This window comes from Engystomops pustulosus, chromosome 11, assembly GCF_040894005.1.
Source record: "Engystomops pustulosus chromosome 11, aEngPut4.maternal, whole genome shotgun sequence".
Taxonomy (NCBI): Eukaryota; Metazoa; Chordata; class Amphibia; order Anura; family Leptodactylidae; genus Engystomops; species Engystomops pustulosus.
Genome location: NC_092421.1, coordinates 34092989 through 34115331, shown reverse-complemented (window position 1 = coordinate 34115331; position 22343 = coordinate 34092989). Strand labels below are relative to the sequence as shown.

The following is a 22343-nucleotide window of genomic DNA, read 5'->3' as shown; positions in this document are numbered from 1 at the left end:
TGTGTGAGGGCTTATTTTGTGCGTAACAAATTTTACTTTCCCGTAATGTTATTTATTTTAACATGCCGTGTACTGCGAAGCTGAAAAAAAATTCCAAATGTGGAAAAATTGAAAAAAAACCGCACGTGCGTCACGTTCTTGTGGGCTCAGTTTTTACGACTTTAACTCTTCGCTCCAAATAACATGCCTACTTTATTCTTTGGTTCGGTGCGATCGCGGTGATACCAAATTTATATAGGTTTTATTGTGTTTTAATACATTTTCAAAAATTAAACGAATGTGTACAAAAAAGAAAAAAAATTTTTTGCCATCTTCTGACGCTAATAACTTTTTCATACTTTGGCGCACGGAAATGTGTGAGGGGTCATTTTTTGCGAAATGAGGCGACGTTTTCATTGCTACCATTTTGAGGTCTGTGCGACATTTTGATCATTTTTTATTTCATTTTTTATGTTATGTAAAAAGGTGTAAAAGTCGCATTTCGGACATTTGGGCGCCATTTCCCGCCTCGGAGGTCACCGCCGGCCGTAACCGTTTTTATATTTTGATAGATAGGGCATTTTGGGACGCGGCGATACCTAATATGTCTGTGATTTTTACTGTTTGTTATGTTTTATATCCGTTCTAGGGAAAGGGGGGTGATTTAAACTTTTAATATTTTATTAATTTTTTTTATTTTTTTAAACTTTTTTTTTCTTTTTTTTTTCACTATTTTTTAGACCATCTAGGGTACATTAACCCTAGATGATCAGATCGCTCCTACCATATACTGCAATACTACAGTATTGCAATATATGGCGTTTTTGCAGGTCTTACATTACAATGAGCCACTGGCTCATTGTAACGAACCTGCATAAACCATGTAGCCTCGTGTCAAGAGAAGACCCGAGGCTACCATGGTAACCGATCGCCGCCCCCCGATGACGTTCGGGGGCGTGGCGATCAAAAAAAAGATGGCGGCACCCGCGCGCCGCCGTCTTTTAAACGCCGCCCGCGACTTTGCGGGCGGCGTTTAGAGGGTTAATAGCCGCGATCGGTGCAAGCACCGACCGCGGTTATTAGCGGTGGGGGTTTTGTGCAAAATGCAAAAACCCCCACCTCTGTATGAAGAGGACTCAGCCCGTGAGCCCTCTTCATACATCCCTTATACCTCTGCGCCGTAGAGCTACGGCGCAGAGCGTTAAGGGGTTAAACTTATAGTAGGTGACACATTTAAAAACATAGGCAGGGAATTTTCAATATGTATTGGGAATATAGCTTCTCTATAAGTCAATACTATCAACCTGGGCTCAGGAAATTAGAAATTTACAATTGTCCCCTTTATACCACACTATATAAATATTTATATATTTTATACAGATTAATTTTCTTAACAGCACACTTTATAAGAAATAATAGCAACTACTGTTCCAAGGCATAAAATGTCTTATCTTATGAGAGGTCACACATTATGTCCTTATTCTGAGTCTCAGTATAACACATAGGGACTTATTTATGAAGGGCCCGCGTGTGCACTTTCGTTGGACTTTCCAATGTTTTCAGGATTTGCGCAGCTTGGAAATGTATTTAACATGTGTCTGCGTAGGGATTGTGACGCATGCATGATTTTTTGGCGCAGCTGCGCTGGCTTCCATGCAACAGAGATTAGGAGGCTTGTCGTCAGACAATCTGACTGATTCGGGCTGAGCGCAGGATTTAACTTTCAAGTTGTGTAGCAAGACAATGCACTTACAGGAAGAAGTGGAACTCCGGCGGACCTGAGCGGGGAAGCGACACATGCAGGATATCAGGCACACAGTGCATGATCATCGGACAATGCACTTTCAGGGAACTCATCGGACCGGGTATGTAAATGTGCCCCTTAAAGTAAATGCACAATGGTCTCTGTTTACATTGTGAACACCAGTCCTTGTATAACTTATAGACCAACTGCACTTTACTCTATTTAAGATAAAATCGCAAGCTCAATGCAGTTTACAATAATATAAGTGGTGTGTAAAGTCTGCCCACACACAGCTTTTATAGCCCTCTGATATAAATATATGCATCTTTAATATACTAAATATAGCTGCTTGCAGAGCCTACTGTTTGTGTGTGCAAATATATACTCACTCCACCAAAGGCAACACGTTTGTTTAGCATCCTGAGGTCTGTCATGCAGAGACCTCTATGCACGGCTCAACTCCACTGATAATAATGCATGATTAATATCGTTATGCTGTCAAAGCCCTTTAAGATCCTTTTTTTTAATTTAGCGGACCTGATAACTTTCATGTAACCAAATGAATAACACAGAGAAAACTTACATTGAAAACCTACACCTCACTGTATACAGAGCACCATTTCTATTCAAGTCGTTTTCTAGCTGATCACTGAACCATGGGAAAGTTATAGAATGAGCTGCCTGGGGTTTGATGTCACTGAGTACATGCTCATTTTAGGCATATGTATCACAAGGGGATGAGAGCTAAGAAGTCTCTGACCTATTAAGGGTTAAAAGAGCAGTTTCCAAAAGAAGCGATGAAGGATCACCGATTCTTGTCCTACCAAATAGTGATGTCAATAGTAACCCTATAAATAATGATTCCCGACACCTCTCCATTAGTACTTGTTAGTGCTTGCTGGCTATAGTTTTGCAGAGGTCTGCACTGCTAAAAACGACATGTTTGCTACCTGACAGAGAGGGCTGTAAAAGTTTTATAGAGCATAAATGCTTCTCTCGACCAACATTGCCATTACCTGCCGTCTGCTTGGGTTGTATTTTTTATAGCATCTTGCATTTCCCAGTCATAAATCCGCAGTGTTAGAATAAGTCTCTAGCAATTCCAGCAATTTCTTTTTGCTACTAAGGATAAAAGATCTGGTTTAAAGCACCAATGAGAGGTATCTGAAAGAGAACTACAAGCTGTCGCTAGTTCAGGCTATATGGCTGGTAAATAAAAAGGCACACAGAAGTTTGTGTATAAATATAGTTAAATATTTAATTAAGTAAAACCTCTTTAAAAGTCCTTAAAACCCGCCCAGACCTCATTTTCCTGTGACATGTTTTTTTCCCATTCACTATATAACAGGCATACTGACCAGAAAACCATCCTTTTGTATCATTGTGCATATCTACAGTACTGTATATGAATACATATAGAAATATAGATAGAAGGATAAGTCGGTGTCATTATATTACAAATTTTAATAGTTCAAAACTTAACTACACAATATTTGCATTTTTCCCAGAATTCCCTAGTGGAGCATCTATGGCTTTAAGTCTCCACACGCCTTTAAGGTGGCCTTAACTGGCAATCTCTCCTTAAGAAGAACACCTACTGTCTGATCTTATTCAATAGCCTCTCACTCAGCCAAATCAGTTTCCTACGCTGTACTGAGGAGACCCAACTAGGTCGAAACAGTGCTGTCTACAGTTGGGAGCCTGTTCCTTCTGGAATAGATTTACTGGTTTGGCTTAATCCCACACAATGTTTTTAGACTTCTTGTAGGTCATACTAGGTGTTTGTTTTTCATTTTCAGAAAACCATCCTTTTGTATCATTGTGCATATCTACAGTATATGAAGACATATAGAAATATAGATAGAAGGATAAGTCAGTGTCATTCTATTTCAAATTTTAATAGTTCAAAACTTAACTACGCAATATTTGCATTTTTCCCAGAATTCCCTAGTGGAGCATCTATGGCTCTACGGCTGCATTCACACTACAGTATAGGGGACGTATATACGGCTGACGTACATGCGGCCGATATACGTCCCCTATACACTTCTATGGGCTCGCGGCGCCCTACGGGAGCGGTACGGTGCAGCACATGTGCGGCACCGTACCGCTCCATAGCCCGGGAAAACATAGGACATGTCCTATCTTTTCCAGTATTACGGCACCGTGCGCCATAACTTGCTATGGAGAGGGGCGGGGGTGAGCGGCGCTCACCTCCTCCTCCTTTCCATGCGCTGCCGTGTGCCCGCCGTGCTACGGTGCGGCGGGCTCACGGCAGTGTGAATGTAGCCTAAGTCTCCACACACCTTTCAGGTGGCCTTAATTGACAATCTCTCCACAAGGAGAACACCTGTCTGACCGTTGACTGAACTAACAGACAATGAAATATTGTGCCAACTGTTATTCTGTAATACTATTATCTATTAGATTATTTAGCAGTATTCCCTTTGCTTGAGCTGTCTGTAGATGGCATTGACCAATAAAATGTTTTTGCATTTTGTACTATGATCTGTAGAGGGGTAAGCATTTGAGCATTGGAGCATCTGCTGTGATTAGTAGATCAGTTCTTGTGATCATTAGGATCACAGTTGTCAGACCTGTGTTTTCAGTGGCTAAGGAATATATCAACATGCGTCATCTGGGTTGAAATAATTTTAAGGTCTTGGTACACAGTGGTTGGAATTGCAGTCAGTTACACGTGTTTCAGATTGCTTTTTATTCATTTATACAAACAAAAATCAAGTTGTTGGTTTGCTATGGATTCAACTTTACCAAATCTGTGCAGGGTGTGTGTTTTTGATAAATGCTAAAATTGCTTTTTTGTAGAAAACTCCACAACCCTTCTTAAGAGCACATATGATTGTGAGTAGGAGTATCTAAAATCAGGACTTTCACTTGTTAAAGTAAGACTCAAATAATGGAGGGATCTGAATGCCACATGTCACTAGAGATGTCAAACTCACCCATAATAATAGAGAGGAAAGATTTTTAGGAACCAGGTAGTGAATAGTGAAGTGGTCAATATAGTTGGTTGTGACTTCTTTGTCAGAAGATTATGTCCATATATAGTTTAAGTGGACACTAAATACAAACAGGCTGTTCATTAAAGGGACAATGGGTAATTGAGTGTAAATGTGACATTGATGGAAGGAGTAGTTCTATAAAATGTGGATTCAGATATACTTTGGGGACAATCGTTTGGGAGTTATGTCACCAGTAAGGAGAGGTAGAAAGAAGGGCAGTGTGAGTGATAAGAATAGAGGATAGATTGGAGACTAACTTAGCACGCTACTGTGTAGGATATCCTATACTTTATTTAAATCTTTTATACATAAATTAATTTTAAAAAAGTATATGTTCTTCATGAATGGACATTTCGCCTAATGTTAGACCTTTTCACAATCAGGTTTTAAATGATTATCCAATTCACAAAATACACAAAAACAAAACATAATTCACCCACATTCAAGTACCAACCTCCTAGTGCATGCTGATGCAGTTGAACGGTTGTGACGTTTTAGGGTAGGTTATCACAGGAGCCAACATCAGGCCTCAGCAGACACATTGGGGCTCATTTACTAAGGGTCCGCAGTCCGCAATAGCCGACGATTTCCAATGTGCGACGCATTTAACAGGGGCTTTTGGTGCACACGATTGGATTTTGGCGCATTGGCCAGCTTTCACGCGTCACAAATCGGGGCGAGCCACCGGACGATCCGACGGATTTGGACAGCGTGCGGGATTTAACAAAGCAATTTGTGTCACAATACCACGCACTTCCATGCACCGGGAAGAAGGTGAACTCCGGCGGACCTCAGTGGGGAAGCGACAGACACAGGAAATCAGGCACACAAGCTACATGAATCGCCGGCCTTCATCTTCATCGGATCGTCCGGATCGGGGATCACGTCAGGACTAGGTAAGTAAATTTGACCCATTCTATTCATATAGAGTTCAACAGTGAGTGCTGTGATTGGCTTCAGTGGGGACCTGCCCTCAAATAGCACATTAGATCACAGCAATGTAGCAAGATCAGACGCATGAATTGGAAGAAGTCGCTGGAATATATTGGTATTGAGCAGGATTCTAGAAAAATACACACATTTGATTTAAAACTTTTGTTCCATATCAAAAATGTTATGGATCTTCTTGGTCATGCTCTAAGTGTTCACATACTGTACAAGATGTACGTAGATATTTATTCTTCCTTTAGATCTACCATGTCCATACCAAATTTTAAATTGAACTGCATCTCAAAACTGACTCACTTCTGGCATTTACTAAGCTAGATACTGTATCTAATAGAACACCGCCCCCCCCCCCCCATTTTAAATGGACCTTTTCTTTAACACACTCACATGGTAATATTATTATGGCATCTGTAACGAGTTAATGAAAATGGAGTCAGAAAATGCTTTTCAATGTAATTTGGTTTTATTTTGTTCTATCTTTATTCCTAAAAGATTGCAACGTTGTTTCTGTTTTGCAGCTGTTTGCAAATGAAAGCGTTATGGATCATGTGGGATTTTCCCAAGTGAAAATTAATCTGATCAACGAAAATGATAACCGTCCTATCTTCAGCCAGGCGCTCTACAACATTACTTTGTATGAGAATGTTACTGTGGGAACCACCATCCTCCAAGTTACTGTGAGTGACAGTTTATACATTATTGTCCAGGTTATTGTGTTACTCTTCAATTATTTTCAGTTCTCCCCTGAATTCCGAGTGTGAGGCTAGAATTCTTAACTGGTAGAAATTTGAGTCACAAAAAAATGTTTCAACGTTGTTTCACCAAGTTGCATTTTACAGTCTTTGCTGTTTGCTATGTGTTATGTATTTTTGTTGGTTAGATATAGAATCGGTAAGAATAATGTTACTACTGTCCTCATCTTCAGTAGCATAAATGATATTTCTGGAGGAGGACATGTATCTTATGGGAAACATGATGAACTAACTTCACATTATTTGTGATAAAGAACTGAAAAACAAGTATAAAACTTGCACTACAGATCTCCTGACATAAAAATGTGTAGATATATAGATGTATAATTGTGATAGTAAGGCGCTCCGCTGGCACTGAGTGATGGATTTAAGGACCATACCAGTGTCATTTTAAGCCATTTTTATTTGATAAATAGCATGGCTACATCTATGTGGATGGATTCCAAAAGCTTCTAGTTTCCCTTTTTCCGATGTTGAAATTGATTTCATACATTGGCTTACATACAGAGAACTGTAAAATAGAAAAATAGCTCTTCCTGGTGTTATATTTCTAAAGGTTGATCCGCATTTTTGAAGCGCTGTATTAGGTTGGACTAGACTGCTTGTAGCAGAATGAGTCTGCGGTACATTTCTCCTAACAGCATATAGATATCTCATACAGCCAGATAAAATTGAAAGCTGCAGCTCTCAATCCAGGGACAGCTTTCAATGTTATATCAAAAGCAGGAAAAAAAAGACAACTACCCTTCCTATAATATGTAGAAACATGAGGAAAGTTCACATTGGTTCAGTAATCTTACACATTCGATTATACTAGGTAAAGAGTGCAATTCAAAGGTAACGTTTTACATTGAAAGCACAGTGTGATCTCTTATAGAGCAGGAGGAGCTGAGCAAATTGTACATAATGTTGTATCTACAGGCAGCATGTTAAAGAGCAGGAGGAGTTTACATAGTGTCTGGAAGCAGCACCTAAAGAAGAGGATTTGCTGAGCAGATTGTGCACAATGTCCTATCTACAGGCAGCATGTTATAGAACAGAAGGGACTGTGCAGCTTTTCTGCTTTTGTTTAGCGTCCTATCTGCAGCCAATATGCTATAGAGCAGAAGGAGCAAAGCAGATTGATATATTGCTTTATTGGAAAATATTAAAAATAACTTACTATTTAATTTATATTATTATTACTACTGTTATTATCTATTAATAGAGCACCATTAATTCTTTGTTGCTTTAAATCTAGGGGTTTTAGGGGTTCACACACATAACATTTTAGAACATATTAATTAAAGATTAAGAACTAAACTGGCAAAAGTGGAAGAGGACTTTGCTGTGATGGCTCACAATCTACGCTGGAAATAGAACAATTCCAGGAATAATGTTATCTACATTGATCAATATTTGGTGGATTTTTTGTAGAGGGTACACCAGGCCACTAGAACAGTGTTGTACATCCTAACATAATTTTGATCTACTCTTCTCCCAGTCTCTTTCACAGTTCTGTGACTTTTGCAGGTTATTTGGTCATAACTTTGTCACCAAAGGCTTTTCCAGAGGGTTTTCTATTGGGTTTAGATCAGGACTCGGGGCGGCAGACATTTCATTGTTTCAATGTTTTCTGTTTCAAGGAACGGATTTATCCATTTTGCTGTGTGACATGGGGCATTGTCCTTCATGAAAATTGCTGGCTGATTAGGTGAAGAATGCAAGGAAGGAACCATGTGAAGAAGGTTCTGATACACACCTGCATTCACTTTGCCATGTAGCTGTATGAGAGGTCCAACTCATGTTACACAGAACATTCCCTAAGCAATGATACTACCTTGACCACCTTTCACTGACTTTTTTTTACATACTTTGGGTTCAGTCTTTCCCCAGTTTGGCGACAAAAATAATGTTTCCCATCAGATTCAAATAAATTAAACTTGCTTTCATCACTAAAATGAACTGTGGACAAATTCTCTGACCACGTAAGATGCACCTCAGCAAAGGTAAGTTTAGCCATTTGATTATTCCTGTCTAAATACTCTAAAAAGTTGTGACATTGTATAACGAGACAGATGTTTATCCTATTCAGTGCAGAACTGGTGTAGCGATTACCCATAGAGATCCTCCCCATTATCCTGTAAGGATACAATACTCTAAAAATCACAGACAACAACTTTTCTTGCGTTGGCAGATAGGGTAACCTAATCTGGAAAACCTGTTGCCGGGGGTTTTTCAATACTTTGGAACAGTACAAAACTGGAAATTTAGGCTGCCAGTTAAATTGGGTTTGTCAGATAATTAAGGAAAGTATCACCAGGTACCAGAGTATTTTCTTTTACCTCATGTACATTTTTATTCTGTGTTTTATGAAATACTTCTTAAAATACTGTTATTACTCATGTTAGGATATGATCACATGGGACTACATAATGACCTTGACCTTGACACTAGGTATTAATGTGTAGGACTGTCTGCTGGACTCAAAAAATCTAAAATCTGTAGTAATTAAAATACAAAAAATACAAGATAGCCTCTTGGCACATGGCCCGTGTACTGGCTGGATTTCATTGACCATAGTGCTGACTGTATTCATCATAGTGATATGCAAGGAGTTTCTCCTTCCCCTCAAAACTGCATTGTAATGGCAGCCGGAGGTCTGATCAAGGCCAGCTTGAATGGCATGTACAGAAGCCTATTAGATCCTGCCCAAGACTGGGTCTAATAGACAAACTGGCAGGTACAATAAATTGCACAAAGTAGATGTTGGTGGTCATTTACTAAGGCCCCGATTCGCATTTTCCCGACGTGTTACCCGAATATTTTCGATTTGCGCCAATCGCCCCAGGATTTTGGCGCATGCGATCGGATTGTGGTGCATCGGCGCTGGCATGCACGCAAAACCCGATGGATTCGGAAAAAACGCCGCATTTTTTAAAAAAAAGTGTCGTAAGACTTGCACTTTCCTTCACTAGGAATAGGCCGGTGAATTGTAGTGCATTTCGGCGGGCCTCGGGGAACTTAAGCGCAGCAGCACCACCTGGTGGACGTCGGAGGAACTACCTTAGTGAATCCCGACCAGACCCCAATCCACCGCAGAGAACGCGCCGCTGGATCGCGAATGGGCCGGGTAAGTAAATCTGCCCCATTATGTTTATATACCAGAACTATGGAGGGTATTAAAAATTTTCCTACCTCCCCATCAATGTAATAAAAAGCAATTAAACAGTCTTAACTGTTATCTTAGCCCGCAATAAACAAACCCAAAAATACAGCAGTGGAAACAGCCTATAGTTATTATGATAAATGGCAAAGAGCGGTTATCACCAACCAATCACATCAGGTCCAAAAAAGCAGCTATAAAGATATAGGTATAAAGATATTTGAAAACATAACTTTTAATGATAAATCAATAAAAAAATATTCCCCACAGTTAAGTAAAATCAGAGCATATGACAAACGTACACATAACAACAGGGGCGTAACTACAGCGGGCCCACAGTGTCAGGGGGCGCCATCATCCGACCTGACACAATAAAGAATGGAGGATGTGCACCATTATATCTATATTGTACTGCACATGTCCAGCATATATGGTGTCTGTATACACTGTATGTGAGTATGTTGCATATGGCACTGTATGTATGTGTATACGCACATGAGTGTATTTATATGTGATTACTTTTGTAAGTCAGAGAAATCCACAGTAGTAGCGCATCTCTGTTAAAATCTTATCCTTTTTATTATGGTATAGAGGAACTGCGCGTTTCGGCACTGGACAAGCGCCTTCGTCAGGTTCAAAATAACAAAATGGAATAAAACATATGGTTTATTCCATTTTGTTATTTTGAACCTGACGAAGGCGCTTGTCCAGTGCCGAAACGTGTAGTTCCTCTGTACCATAATAAAAAGGATATGATTTTAACGGAGATGTGCTACAACTGTGGATTTCTGACTTGCAAAAGTGATCTACCTCCTGCCGCGGGATAAACCCTTGGACGCTTATTCCTCGTGGCTTCCTTCCTTCCTCCACAAGCTGATCTCCGCTGATGTCATACTACACAAGATAGCGTAAAGGTGAGCACCCTATCTCTACCTGCTACCAAACGATTTGTAAATACTACACTTGAGTCGTGGCGCCCTGTGTCTCCCTATCCTTGTAGTGTGAACAAATATTGTCCCTACCAGATCCTTTATATGTGATTGAAAGTCGCATGTGTGAGTATACTAATTTGTATATTTTTTAAGTGGGAAGGGGGGAGCCATGCAGTAGCCTGCTAGGGGGCCCTGTCTCTCCTAGTTACGCCACTGCATAACAATGTTTAGACCTAACCAGACTCCAAGATGCAAGGGCTCGGCTGGAGGGGCCATCTGATATGTAATGAAGGTCAGTCAACAGTATAAATAGCTGGCCCTAGTGTAACCTTATGTAGCTGAGTCTATTGGAAATGCCAAGTACCTACTGCCTTTACAAGGGCAGTTAAATAATTTTTATCATTATGCTATTTTTACCCTAAAATTTTATCAATTGGAAAAACAACTCCTGCTATGCCCTTGTCTGATAAAAAATAAAATCTTATGCCACTTGGAAGTTGAGCATGGAAAACCAAAAAATGTTCTCCATACTGACTGTCATTTTAGGCCATATCCTTAAAGGGCTATTCCGGGAATATGAACTTCTAATACAAAAACCCATGATGCTATAAATGAATGAATATGTACACAAAAAAACAGGTAAAATAAATTTCTTGTTACTCCACTAGAGGTTCAGGACAGCAATACAAAAGTGGAGATAGCACTTATAAAACATAACTTTTAATCAATGGAAGCGGAAGCGATGGATTTCGTGATTTAGCCAGGATGTTGGTGCAGTAGGCTTTGTAAAGTGGCTATGTACCATGTGGTTGCGTGTAGGTTTCGTCCCCTTCTATATGTGATACTGGGAGTGTCATCCAAGAAGGGAAATAAATTGGGAGGGTTAATGTTTACACTGTTTATATTAAAATGTTCCTTATTTCCAACTCTTTATTTTCTTTTTTCTAAAAATAAATTAAGGAAAAAGAAAAGGAATATTGATATACACTATAATATAACTCATTCGAGAAAAATTAAAACATTTGTCAAATACAATGGATTATATCAAAACGAAAGTATGATAGCATTGCAGTTAGCCTTGCATAATAATTACATTTTAGAAAAGCAAGCGAGCACTGAAGCCGTCCAACTGAGTCCAGGTCTTTTCACATTTGTCCATATTATGAGAAAGCAAGGCTAAAATGTTTCATTATGTTATTGTTTTTGCAGCCAGTGATTGGTTGGAGCCTTGAAAATCCCCCAGAGCTGGAAGTCTATATAGATTGCCTCACGCTGGATTTCAGGGTCTTTTGGTATCTGTCTTTCCTCAGCAGTCTTTCTGCATGAGTCTGTTAAGACTCTCAGCCTGCTGCTGTCTCCCTTCATAGGGATACCCCCCTACCAGACCATTGGCTATGCAATCATAATCCCAATTCCTGCCAAAGCAGCCTAAGCTCCAGGTCCAACCACTGTGCTAAGTTGGAATGCCTGCCTAATCAAGATACTGTGTTTATTATTCATTATCCCTGTCTCCGTGTGTGATCCCTCGCTGTTGCCGCTAACATGACAGCCTCCTTCTCACCATCTTCCCAGGGATTCAACCCTACCTGTACACTGGAAGTTCCCCACTCGGAATCCTTTCATTGGATTGCAGCCTTACTCTCTCTTCTTGCTTCCCCTCACTGGCCCCTCACTGTGGATAATGCCTGTTCACCTGGCCCAAACCACCTGTCAAATTACTCTGGTGTTAGGCAGTGCTACAAGGCAGCCACTCCAGTACCAGGGAATCTAGCTGCCCCCATACTGCAGTCAGGTTGTAGTGGGTGGACGCTGCACATTCACTAGCCCAACCCTGAACTGCTCATTTTGTTTCACTACACCTTATTTCCTATGGGTTAGAAGAATTTATACATACCGTATATACCGTATAAGCCGACCCGAGTATAAGCCAAGACTCCTAATTTTACCAGCAAAATGTGGGAAATGCATTGGTCACAGCCTCTCAGTATATAGCCAGCACGCCCCCAGTAGTATATAGCCAGTACGCCCCGAGTAGTATATAGCCAGCTCCCAGTATTATATAGCCCGCCTTCCCCCTATAGTATACAGCCAGCCCCCTGTAGTATACAGCCAGCCCAGCTAGCCCCCTGTAGTATACAGCCAGCCCACCAACTTATATACTCACCCTCCGGGGGCCCCAATGCTCGGCATGGCTCCTTTTTGGTCTTCTGTAACAGCCGGTAGAAACGTGGGCATGCGCTCTGCCGGCCAGCGCATACTATGATGCGGCCGCTAATGACATCATAGTATGCGCCGGCTGGCAGATAACAAAACCGCGTCTCTGCCGGCTGTTACAGAAGACCGAATAAAGAAGAGGAGCCGTGGGGAACACAGAAGAGGAGCCGCGCTGAGCATCGAGACCGCCGTGATTATATAAGTTTAATTTTTTTATTGACTCGTGTATAAGCCGAGGTGAGGTTTTTCAGCACATTTTTTGTGCTGAAGAACTCAGCTTATACACGGGTATATATCGTAAATACTATTAAACTGTTGAAGATCCACTACAATTATATTTTCATCCTCAATTATTCTAAATGTTGGTAAATCAAGATGTCAAATGTCAAGCAACGTAATGATTTTAGTATCATGTCTCCAGTAATTGTGGATTTTGGGATTGATTGCAATTTGATAAAAATGTGTGTCGGATCCTAACACCATTTTTGGGGGGGATTTCTCTGCTTTTTTTTTCAAAGGGGCACATAAAATGTCAAATGTCACACAATATGACTAGTTGGTACTTGCTTAAAGCCAATTTCACACATGCAATTTTTTAGCTGTGTAAATGACCCTAGTGCTTTTAACCTAGTTTTCTTATTCCTATGAATTTTTCAACTGTAGTTTTTCTTCTAACTGGAAATGTCATTTAACCTTGTGATGTATCACATTACTGCACTAATGGAGAGAATGTCCACCTCATAGCATGGCCATTCAAAGCGGCGTCATGTAGTAAATCATCATTTCATATTTATGAACCTATTTATACCACAAAAAGATATTCCTCAGGCCTGTAAATGGGGTTACAATAGAAAATGACAAATGACAATTGCTGAACAAAATGAGACTCGTAGAGTGCTGTGCCTGCGAAATGCAGAGGGAGATTGTTTTGTCCCCATATAGAGTGTCTGTGTATTTGCTTATCAATACTCCGGGTCTTGAAAGTTTCTTTAGTTTATTAAATGCCAAGAACAAATATATGTAAGTGAAAAAATCTCAATTAAGGAAAACTACATAAACATTTCCAAAGAACTTGCTGGAACCAGTGGAAAGGTTTTTGCGCTTTCATTTCTGAAATTGTTTCCCAGCGCTGAATATATAAAGTTACAAATGTGCAAACAGTATTGTTTAAGGCACAGTAGACAACTACATATACCATGCAGTTGGCCTATAAACTGGAGTATACAATCCGTAAAATCGCTGATGTTTCGAGTCGGAAAGCCTGATCACTTTGATCACATTGATCCTTGACCTCCATCTGGCGGATCCCGACTGGTTTTAAGATTTTTCAGACATTAAGAGAGGTTGTTAGTTAAGTGCAATCAACATGTGCAGCCACTGCTGGCGCCATAAACAAGCACAACAGTGCAATAAGATAATAAGAGACCTGCCATTCGTCTCTTTCTTCTGTTCCCTTCAGCGACCAGCGACTTTGACAAAGGTTCATGGTGTTGATCCGAAATGTCACGATTTCTCTATACACTTGTGCAATAAAAAAGTTTCATTGATTCAACAACAGTGTGCCTGGATCTATTGTGAGTTGCATATGGGGTAGGATCCCTTCCAGAGCACCTCCTACACTTCGGAAAGTGTGAACAGGATTTGCCATATTAAGAAAATTGGCTAATATTCATAGACCTCAATTTACATTCTACAGTATACATTCTCACCCCCAAAGGTAGCTTCCAGATACATCACTTAGACTTGTGGCAATTAGTTTAGCTGTTTTTGTCGGCACAGGAGACCGGCCAGTATACCAGGATTTTCGTTCGGCCACGCCCTCCGATTTCCGTCGCGTGCATGCCGGCGTAAATGCGCCAAAACACATCGGGAAAACCTGGCCTGGCAAAATGACCTGCAGCAGGCCAAAAATACCTATGTGTCTGGTCAAACTGTCAGAAACAGACATCATGTATATTGGATCAGGACCTGGTTTCCACATGTAGGTATTGTGCTTACATTCTGGTACTGGAATAATGAACCATGGAATCATCTTTTTCCACATGTATCCCTGGGATTGCCTCATTTACCATCATGGGCCTCCCCCTGTACCATCAGTCTGGGATCATTATCAGCTGTGAGGGCCAAGAGGGTACCTTATAGCCATAATCCCCCTTTCTGGCAGCATTCCTATAAGCCCTGATGGGTGTGGGATGGGAGATAGAGATCACGTGACCTTCCATTCGCAGTCATTTTAAGTTCATGAATGTCTGGCTGATGAGGGAAAAGACAGAAGACTTCATTTTACATATCAATAAAGCAGTGCAGAACATGTAATAGATGAAGTTGTCAACCCTTTTACAGCTGCACCACAACCGGCCCGAGACTAGAGATAAAATTTAGTTCAGAATTTACTCCAGTTTTTTTTTCACCCATAAAGAAATGTAGAAATGCCAAGTATAAGTCCTTCGTACAAATTTACAATCCTTCTTAAATTCTTTTATGGTTTTGGATGTCAACAAAACAAGACAAGATGTGTAACCAATGGAAGACTAAAATGTTTTTCCATAATACAATTCCTGATTCCCTTTCTCGCTCTGTGTGCACGCTTCAGGTAATTTAAAGGGCCAGCGCACCATTAATTGGCACTAGCCATTTTCCCAGAAGGCTATTTAAACCTGCCTCTCCCATCACACCCTGCTGGATCTTTGTGCCTACGCCTTAGAGAAAACACCCCAGCGATATTCCTGCGTTCCTGTGTGTTCCTGCTCCTGTGTTCCTATATTCCTGCGTTCCTGTGTGTTCCTGCTCCTGTGTTCCTGAATTCCTGCGTTCCTGTGTGTTCCTGTTTATGAGTTCCTGTGTTCCTGCATTGCTGTGTTCCCATATCCCGTGTCCCTGTGTTCCCATTCCCATCTGCCTGGACCTCCCATTGATGATCTCGGATAAGACTTGACCTTGCATCTCTGCCACCTGCACTGACCCTTTGCCTGAACCTGACCACGAGACTGTCTCCTGCTAACGTACCTCGACTTTGGCTGCCACCGCGGGCTAGTGGCACCTGTGGTACAACTTGGTGGTACCCTGTTGCAGCAAGTCCATCCTGCTTTGCGGCGGGCTCTGGTGAAGACCTGGTGCCACTTAGATTCCGGTCCCAGGTGTCGGTTAGTACCACCTCCCGCGGTGGTCCAGTGGATCCACTCATCCCGAATCCTGACAGACGGTAATGCCACCTCACTGGTTGTGTCGGAGATACATAGAGGCATTCAGCATTTCCAGGGTGGTTAATTCTACACCAGGTCTTGAATTACGCTATAACCTTCACCAGGACTAGCCAATGCCTGTGACTTGGCACGAGAGTCTAAAGAAGATATCCAGTGTTCACCGATGCTGACCAAACATTTAAAAAAAAAAATTCTTAACCTATTTGTATGCTGTAAATATGCTAAAAGCCATTCTACCTTTTAACGCTAAAAAATAGCAATCATTGTTTTTCCTGAAACTGCACTGAAACAATTATAGCCCAACTCCTGTTACTCAAATAGCAGTATAGTATCATATAATTGTAATATCACGTCAAAAGTCGCAACTTCTCACAGGGTGGGTATAATTAATGCATAGGTTAACTATATAAATAGTTACAATTCATTGGGTTTACTCTCTGTCATGCTGTATAATACCATCGGGCAACTAAAGTTTGAAGAATTTTGCAACAATCATTAATTTTTCAAGGAACAGAGACTCCCAGATAAGAGTTGTCACTTGGTGATGCCAAGAGCCTTTTGTGAGGAGCATTTCTCTATACACCTAATATGGAGCGTGCTGACTGCACCTGATCAAAGCCTGGTACTTGTACAGGGGAAGCCAGTGGGAAAACAATTAGTCTTGCTTCTTTCAGACAGCTCATCTGCTCTGCTGAACCGATTAAACATTAAGATAGCTTAAGTAATTAAATTTACCTTGAAAAAATCATGATACAAGCTTCTTCATTATGACTTAAAGGGCAAAGTCTGTTACATGTATGTAAATATAAGCAAAAATTATTATTTAGACACTAAAGCTGCTGCAATGGTCTCAACTTAAGTCAAGGAGTGTATGGAGAGGGCTTATGGGCTGAGCCCTCTCTATCGAGACCGAGTGTTTGCTGCATAATGAATAACCCATTAACAGCTACAACCAGTGCTGGCATTGATCACGAGTGTTAACCCTTTACATGGCGCCAGCAGCATCTTGGTGCTGCGATCTTTACTGTGATCCTCGCTCTCCATAACGTCAACAAGGAGCGACAATCTTTTGCCATGACAGCCTGGGGACAGCCAGGACTTTACATTGCTGCAGATATGTTATAATGTGCCAGTGGCACATTATAATAGTCGTGCAAAAACATCATTTACTGGTGTACTATATTATGACAGTATATACAAAAACAAAAGGTACCCCTTTAAGGAGGGACAGGGAAAAAGGGGTAAAAGGAAGCACTATGAAAGACCAAATTGAGTCTGAATAATTGTAGTAAAAAATACTTTATTAATGACTATTTAAGACATAATGATAAAAGCAGGATGAAAATCTTCAGACAATGCTGAGGGGGAATGACAGTGCAAGGCGGCGACAACAAATGAGAAATTCGTCACCCCGGGCAGACATAGGAGAAATTACACATGGACAAAGCATGCACATGTAATAGGTAAGGACAGGTGGTACATATAATGAAGGCAACAGGTGTAAAGTGGCACACAGTTGCTTAACATGCATAAACATAGGTAATGTGCACAAACAGGTAGAGATAATACCTTACCAATGAACAAAAGGTGAGATGAAGTGGACCTCCACTGTCCGGGATGGCGATATCCCCGACGCGCGTTTCGCCTCGTAGCAGAGCTTCCAGACGAAGGCTCTGTTACGAGCCGAAACGCGCGTCGGGGATGTCGGTTATCACCATGTCCCAAAATTCCCAATTTATACATATAAAATACCACCCAAATGTCCAAAGTATCACTTTTTTGTATTTTTATAACTAATTTAAATAAAAGTGATCAAAAGGTTGAAAAGTTTCACAAATGGTACCAATGCAAACGTCATCACGCCCTGTAAAAAATAAGCGATTACATGGCAAAGTATGGAAAAAGTAATCCGCGTCAGAATATGGCAAAATAAAGAAATTTTTCACATAAAGGTTCAGATCCACAATCTTTATTTAGCGTACAGGTAAGTAGACATGTGAGGACACCGAGGTCCAAAAGGTAACAGGCTGTTTCGCGCTACTAGCACTTTGTCAAACCTCCCTTTTTCGCATAAAGGGTTTTCCTTTTTTAAAATCTATTAAAACTCAATTAAACCTCTATTTTCTTGGTATTCCCATGATCGCACTGATCTAAAGATAAAAGGAGAGGTCACACATGGAGGGTGCAGTAAAAGCTGTGATAAAAATGGGGAGCAAAAAGTGGAATCTCTGAAAAAAAAAAAGGGCAACGGACAAAGGGGATTGAAGACCAACCAAGAGTTTAGTCATGCACTGATAAATTATTACCCATTTTTCCAACAACTCTGGTCTCTTGAAGCTTTCTCAGTTGGCCATGGTCAGGTTATGGATAGATAGTTGTTTTAAACAGAAATGAATCCTGAGCTCAACTTCTTACAATAGTGCCCTTTTTGCCATGAATAAAATCATTGCATAATCCCAAGTTATGTAAATTTCACAAAACTAATCAGAAATGGTAAGGATCAATAATTCTATGTTCACACTCTTGCGTCTTTCGTCCTTCACCACATGGCTTATGCTTTGGATGATCAGATAATTCTCTATCCGAAAACAGATGTTTTATGACACTGGAAAGATTTGAGCGACATAGTGCAGGTAACTTCGATAAACAACTTGTATTTTTTTAACATAAACTCAGAAACATATGTTAAAAAGTTCACATTCAATGTTAAAAGTCCTGACACCAGGCTGACCCAGGGTTTTGCCTCATTCCGGCTTCTTCTGGGGCATGGTTTTTTTCAGATTTTTATGGTCGGGCAGGACAGATTCTTTGGATGAGTTGCTTCTACTGTTTGCTCCATGAAGTTTAATCTCTACCCCTTTTCCTCCATTACAAGAGGAGCTCACACACAGACACACAGGGACACTTCTTGCCAACAAGCAGCAGTGTGCACTGACTTAATCTGCAAGCTACATATGAGATAAGATCTTTATAGCAGGGTAAGGAGGCATGTAGCAGTGCTGACTGTGTGCGTTATGGGTGATTTAGCATAGCTGAGAATGTCATTTTGTGTTATATCCATCTCATGGATATCATAATCTCATGATTTCTGATCCGCCTCATCACTCTTTGTTTTTTTTTGTCAGATACTAATACATTTCAGAAGCTAAATGGAAGTGTAGATAAACATGTATCCGATTTCTGGCATGCGTATGATATTTTAATAAATCATAAAATATCAATGTGTATAAAAATTGCCATAATGAGAATGCATTTGAGATTCTTACAATGTATCTGGTCATTGAGGTAAAAAGTTTTAGGAACCTAACAAGTTAAAAGCCAGAGAGCAAAAAAGGATGATTGATAATTGTCTTGTTTAAAATTTATTTTGAAATCTGCTATGTTTAATTGTTAAACTGTACTCGTAAGGAAATTTTAAGCTTTTAACATGTCTTAACATATCAGACACGTCAAGTTGTCAGTGTTTGGTCTGAATGAATGACAGTTTCTGATAAAAAGAGGAAAACTAATTATTCCGAAGGTCCAAAGTAAAAATGTGCATATACATATCCAGTGAACCGTAAACATCCCTCATTTCGGAGTTCTGTTTGCTTTTCACAAGATGCTCACTACAATTTTAGACTTTGCATAAGGACTTGAGCTCCCCCACACACACAAGTGAAGTTATCCGAGCCATGTGATTAGACACATCACACATTTAGCTGACAACCCACAGGGGATTCTGTAGGATATTCCAACTCTATACACTTTTATGACATAAAAACAGGAATTAACTGAATAAAAGGAAGAGTGAGGTATTTTTACTAACTATTGGTGACATATAGCCAAATTTTTATTTTTGACTGGATGGTTACTTTTGGGCACCTTTACGTGGACCAAATATGTTGAAATATAAAAAAACAGCACAAGCTGTAGCTTAAATTCTCTCAGGACGGTTTACTCTTGCTGGATATACCAGGTCTTTTCTTTCAAAAGAAAAATAGATACAACATTCTCCAAAGAAATAACAAAAAACTTTTTTGTGTGTCTTTCTGGCTAGACTTCACTTGACACTCTCCCAGACTGATATGTCTGTTACACATCTGCAAAATTGTGTCTGTATCTGTTTTCTTCAATAGTGGGTTGTTATGCTATCTGTTAAATAGGATATGGTGGGAAACAAGCTGGTCTGAGAGAACCCTTAGGGCATTTTTTACCCGGCCCATTATCAATTTGTGATCATGGAATGCTGTGACCGCACTGCCATGGAAGGAACTCCTTGCATCATATTGATGTAAATTGCACATAGTTCCTGTTTCCCTGATATGCAGCAGCATCGACGCTGTAATCTTTACACTTTGGGCCCCGCTATATATCAACAAAAGAGGAAATGTATCTACACGATGCAAGGAGTTCCGTCCCTGGTGTGGTCACCCTTGGCACAATACTTTACATCTTCCATGATCATGGACTGATACATATTTTATTGAAAACCCCTTTAATACACTCTCAGATTTGATGGAGAGAGAAAGATGGTTTTCTGCCTCTTTATTAACAGCAACGAAGTACAAAGGAATCTGAAAAGAAAAGTCCGGACTGTAGATTGTGGACAGCTTTCAGTATTCAATGTAAAACATTATTGTAAAAGATTTTGGTGGAGAAAAATGAAAAATTAAAGAGAAAAAAAAGGGATTTGATTTTAAAACATTTAAAAATAAATAACTTTTTTTGATTAAAAAGGCCAGGTATGCTGTAATGGTTAAATTTATATTTTACTCCTAGCAAAAGCATTTGATAACGTGCATATGAAGCATACCAAGGAGTCGGTGAAGCTTACGAGCTCCGCTAAAGATTCCCTGGCAGATGGTAAAGGGAAATTCTGCTTAGCAGTCCATTGATGTAGTCAATTTGCTAATTAAACTCCTATCACTGGATTCATTAGGTCACCTTTTATGTGCTTGGCGCAGTCACAGCTTTGCTGCTGTCCTCTTTGCTATGAGTTTTTCTTTCTATTGCCTCATCGATCTCTCACTAGGACCAGGAAAAATCGATCTCTAGTGAGCTTTTTTTCTTTCTTTTTTTTCCCATTTCTTTACTTTTTGCCTGCTAGAAAGGAATAATGTAATGTCCGCACTGTAGGGAAAGCATATATCAATAGAAAGCCATTTATAATGCAAACCGCCATCTTTAGACAGCTGCAATACAATACTGCTGTATTTAACCAAAGCTAAAAAGGGTTGTTATATACCCACTTTCCTATCACATGATTTCGCTTTTTCAGGTCTTTTTTTCTATTGCCACTACTGTATGCTCTAACATTATGCTGAACTGAATCCACACCATCGCGCATCACCCATTCATCAGTGGATTCTGGGCCGATAGTCACCCAACACACATATTGGTCTGCAGGAAATAACTTTCACATGATACAAAAGACATATACTGTATGTTCTTTAGAACATGGAAAAACCCAAGCTACAAAAAAGGTTTGTTACTTATACTTTTTTGGAGGCAGAAGGACCCCATACCTGGATCTGATCCAGGATCTGATTTTGTAGGTGAAAGTTTTGGTCACCTGAAAAACATTCTGAATAAATGTCGGTTATGTTTCCAAAGCAGATCATTGTCATGTAATTGTCATTTCACAGTACAAAGTAAAGACTCATTTCTCATATCAGTTAAAAAACTTTAGATATATTTAGTACTTTATTTTCTTTTTGTTTTATTTTATTTTGCAACTTGTCCATTAAAAAAAATGTTGTGCTTATTTTTGGTTCAGTTTTTCAGAAAAATATTAGGTTGCTAATATAAGTAAAGATCATTTGTGATGTATGTTACATCTTTGGTCCATTGGTGTCCACAAAACCCTAAATGGAGCCCTTAGATAACTTCTTCCTTGTAACTGTATGTGGTAGTGTGTGGATAAACTGGCCAACATAACATACAGTTACCATCCCAATGCGCCCATAAACTCCTCTAGTAGCCCCCACATTATATAACCACAACATCCCTTTCGGGGAATTGATCCGTATCCGCAGAAATAGCTCTACAGATACCATATTCCATCAACATTTAAAGGATTGGGAGCATAGGCTGTTAGAGAGAAGGTACAGACCTAAGATCCTGTCCTCTGCTAAAAAGACTGACCCCCATCTCCTTTACCACTACATATAGCAACCAGTTTCATCAGATTAAAAAGGTTGTCAACAAATATCTTCCAGTTTTGGAACAAGATAACGATCTAAAAATCTGCCTTGAGCGAGGAGTACGGTTCATCTCTAGAAGGGCCCCAACCATTGGGTCTTTGGTGTCCCCAAGTCTTTTCACACTCACTGAGAAAAACACTAACGACTATTCCTGGTTGCATCATGTGGGTAACCACAAATGTGGTCACACACAATGTTTAACATGTAGTTTCTTACTA

The 22343-nt window shown here is 40.0% G+C and overlaps 1 protein-coding gene across 4 annotated transcripts in view; it reads left to right on the top strand.

Annotated features, from left to right (window-relative positions):
• Positions 1 to 22343, top strand: part of CDH23 (cadherin related 23) — a 708444-nt gene that overhangs the window by 356998 nt on the left and 329103 nt on the right. For all 4 annotated transcript variants that reach the window (XM_072131217.1, XM_072131214.1, XM_072131213.1 and 1 more), the window contains exon 13: positions 6213 to 6371. In XM_072131217.1, coding sequence (XP_071987318.1) covers positions 6213 to 6371 — 159 coding nt within the window. The remainder of the gene's footprint in view (positions 1 to 6212; positions 6372 to 22343) is intronic.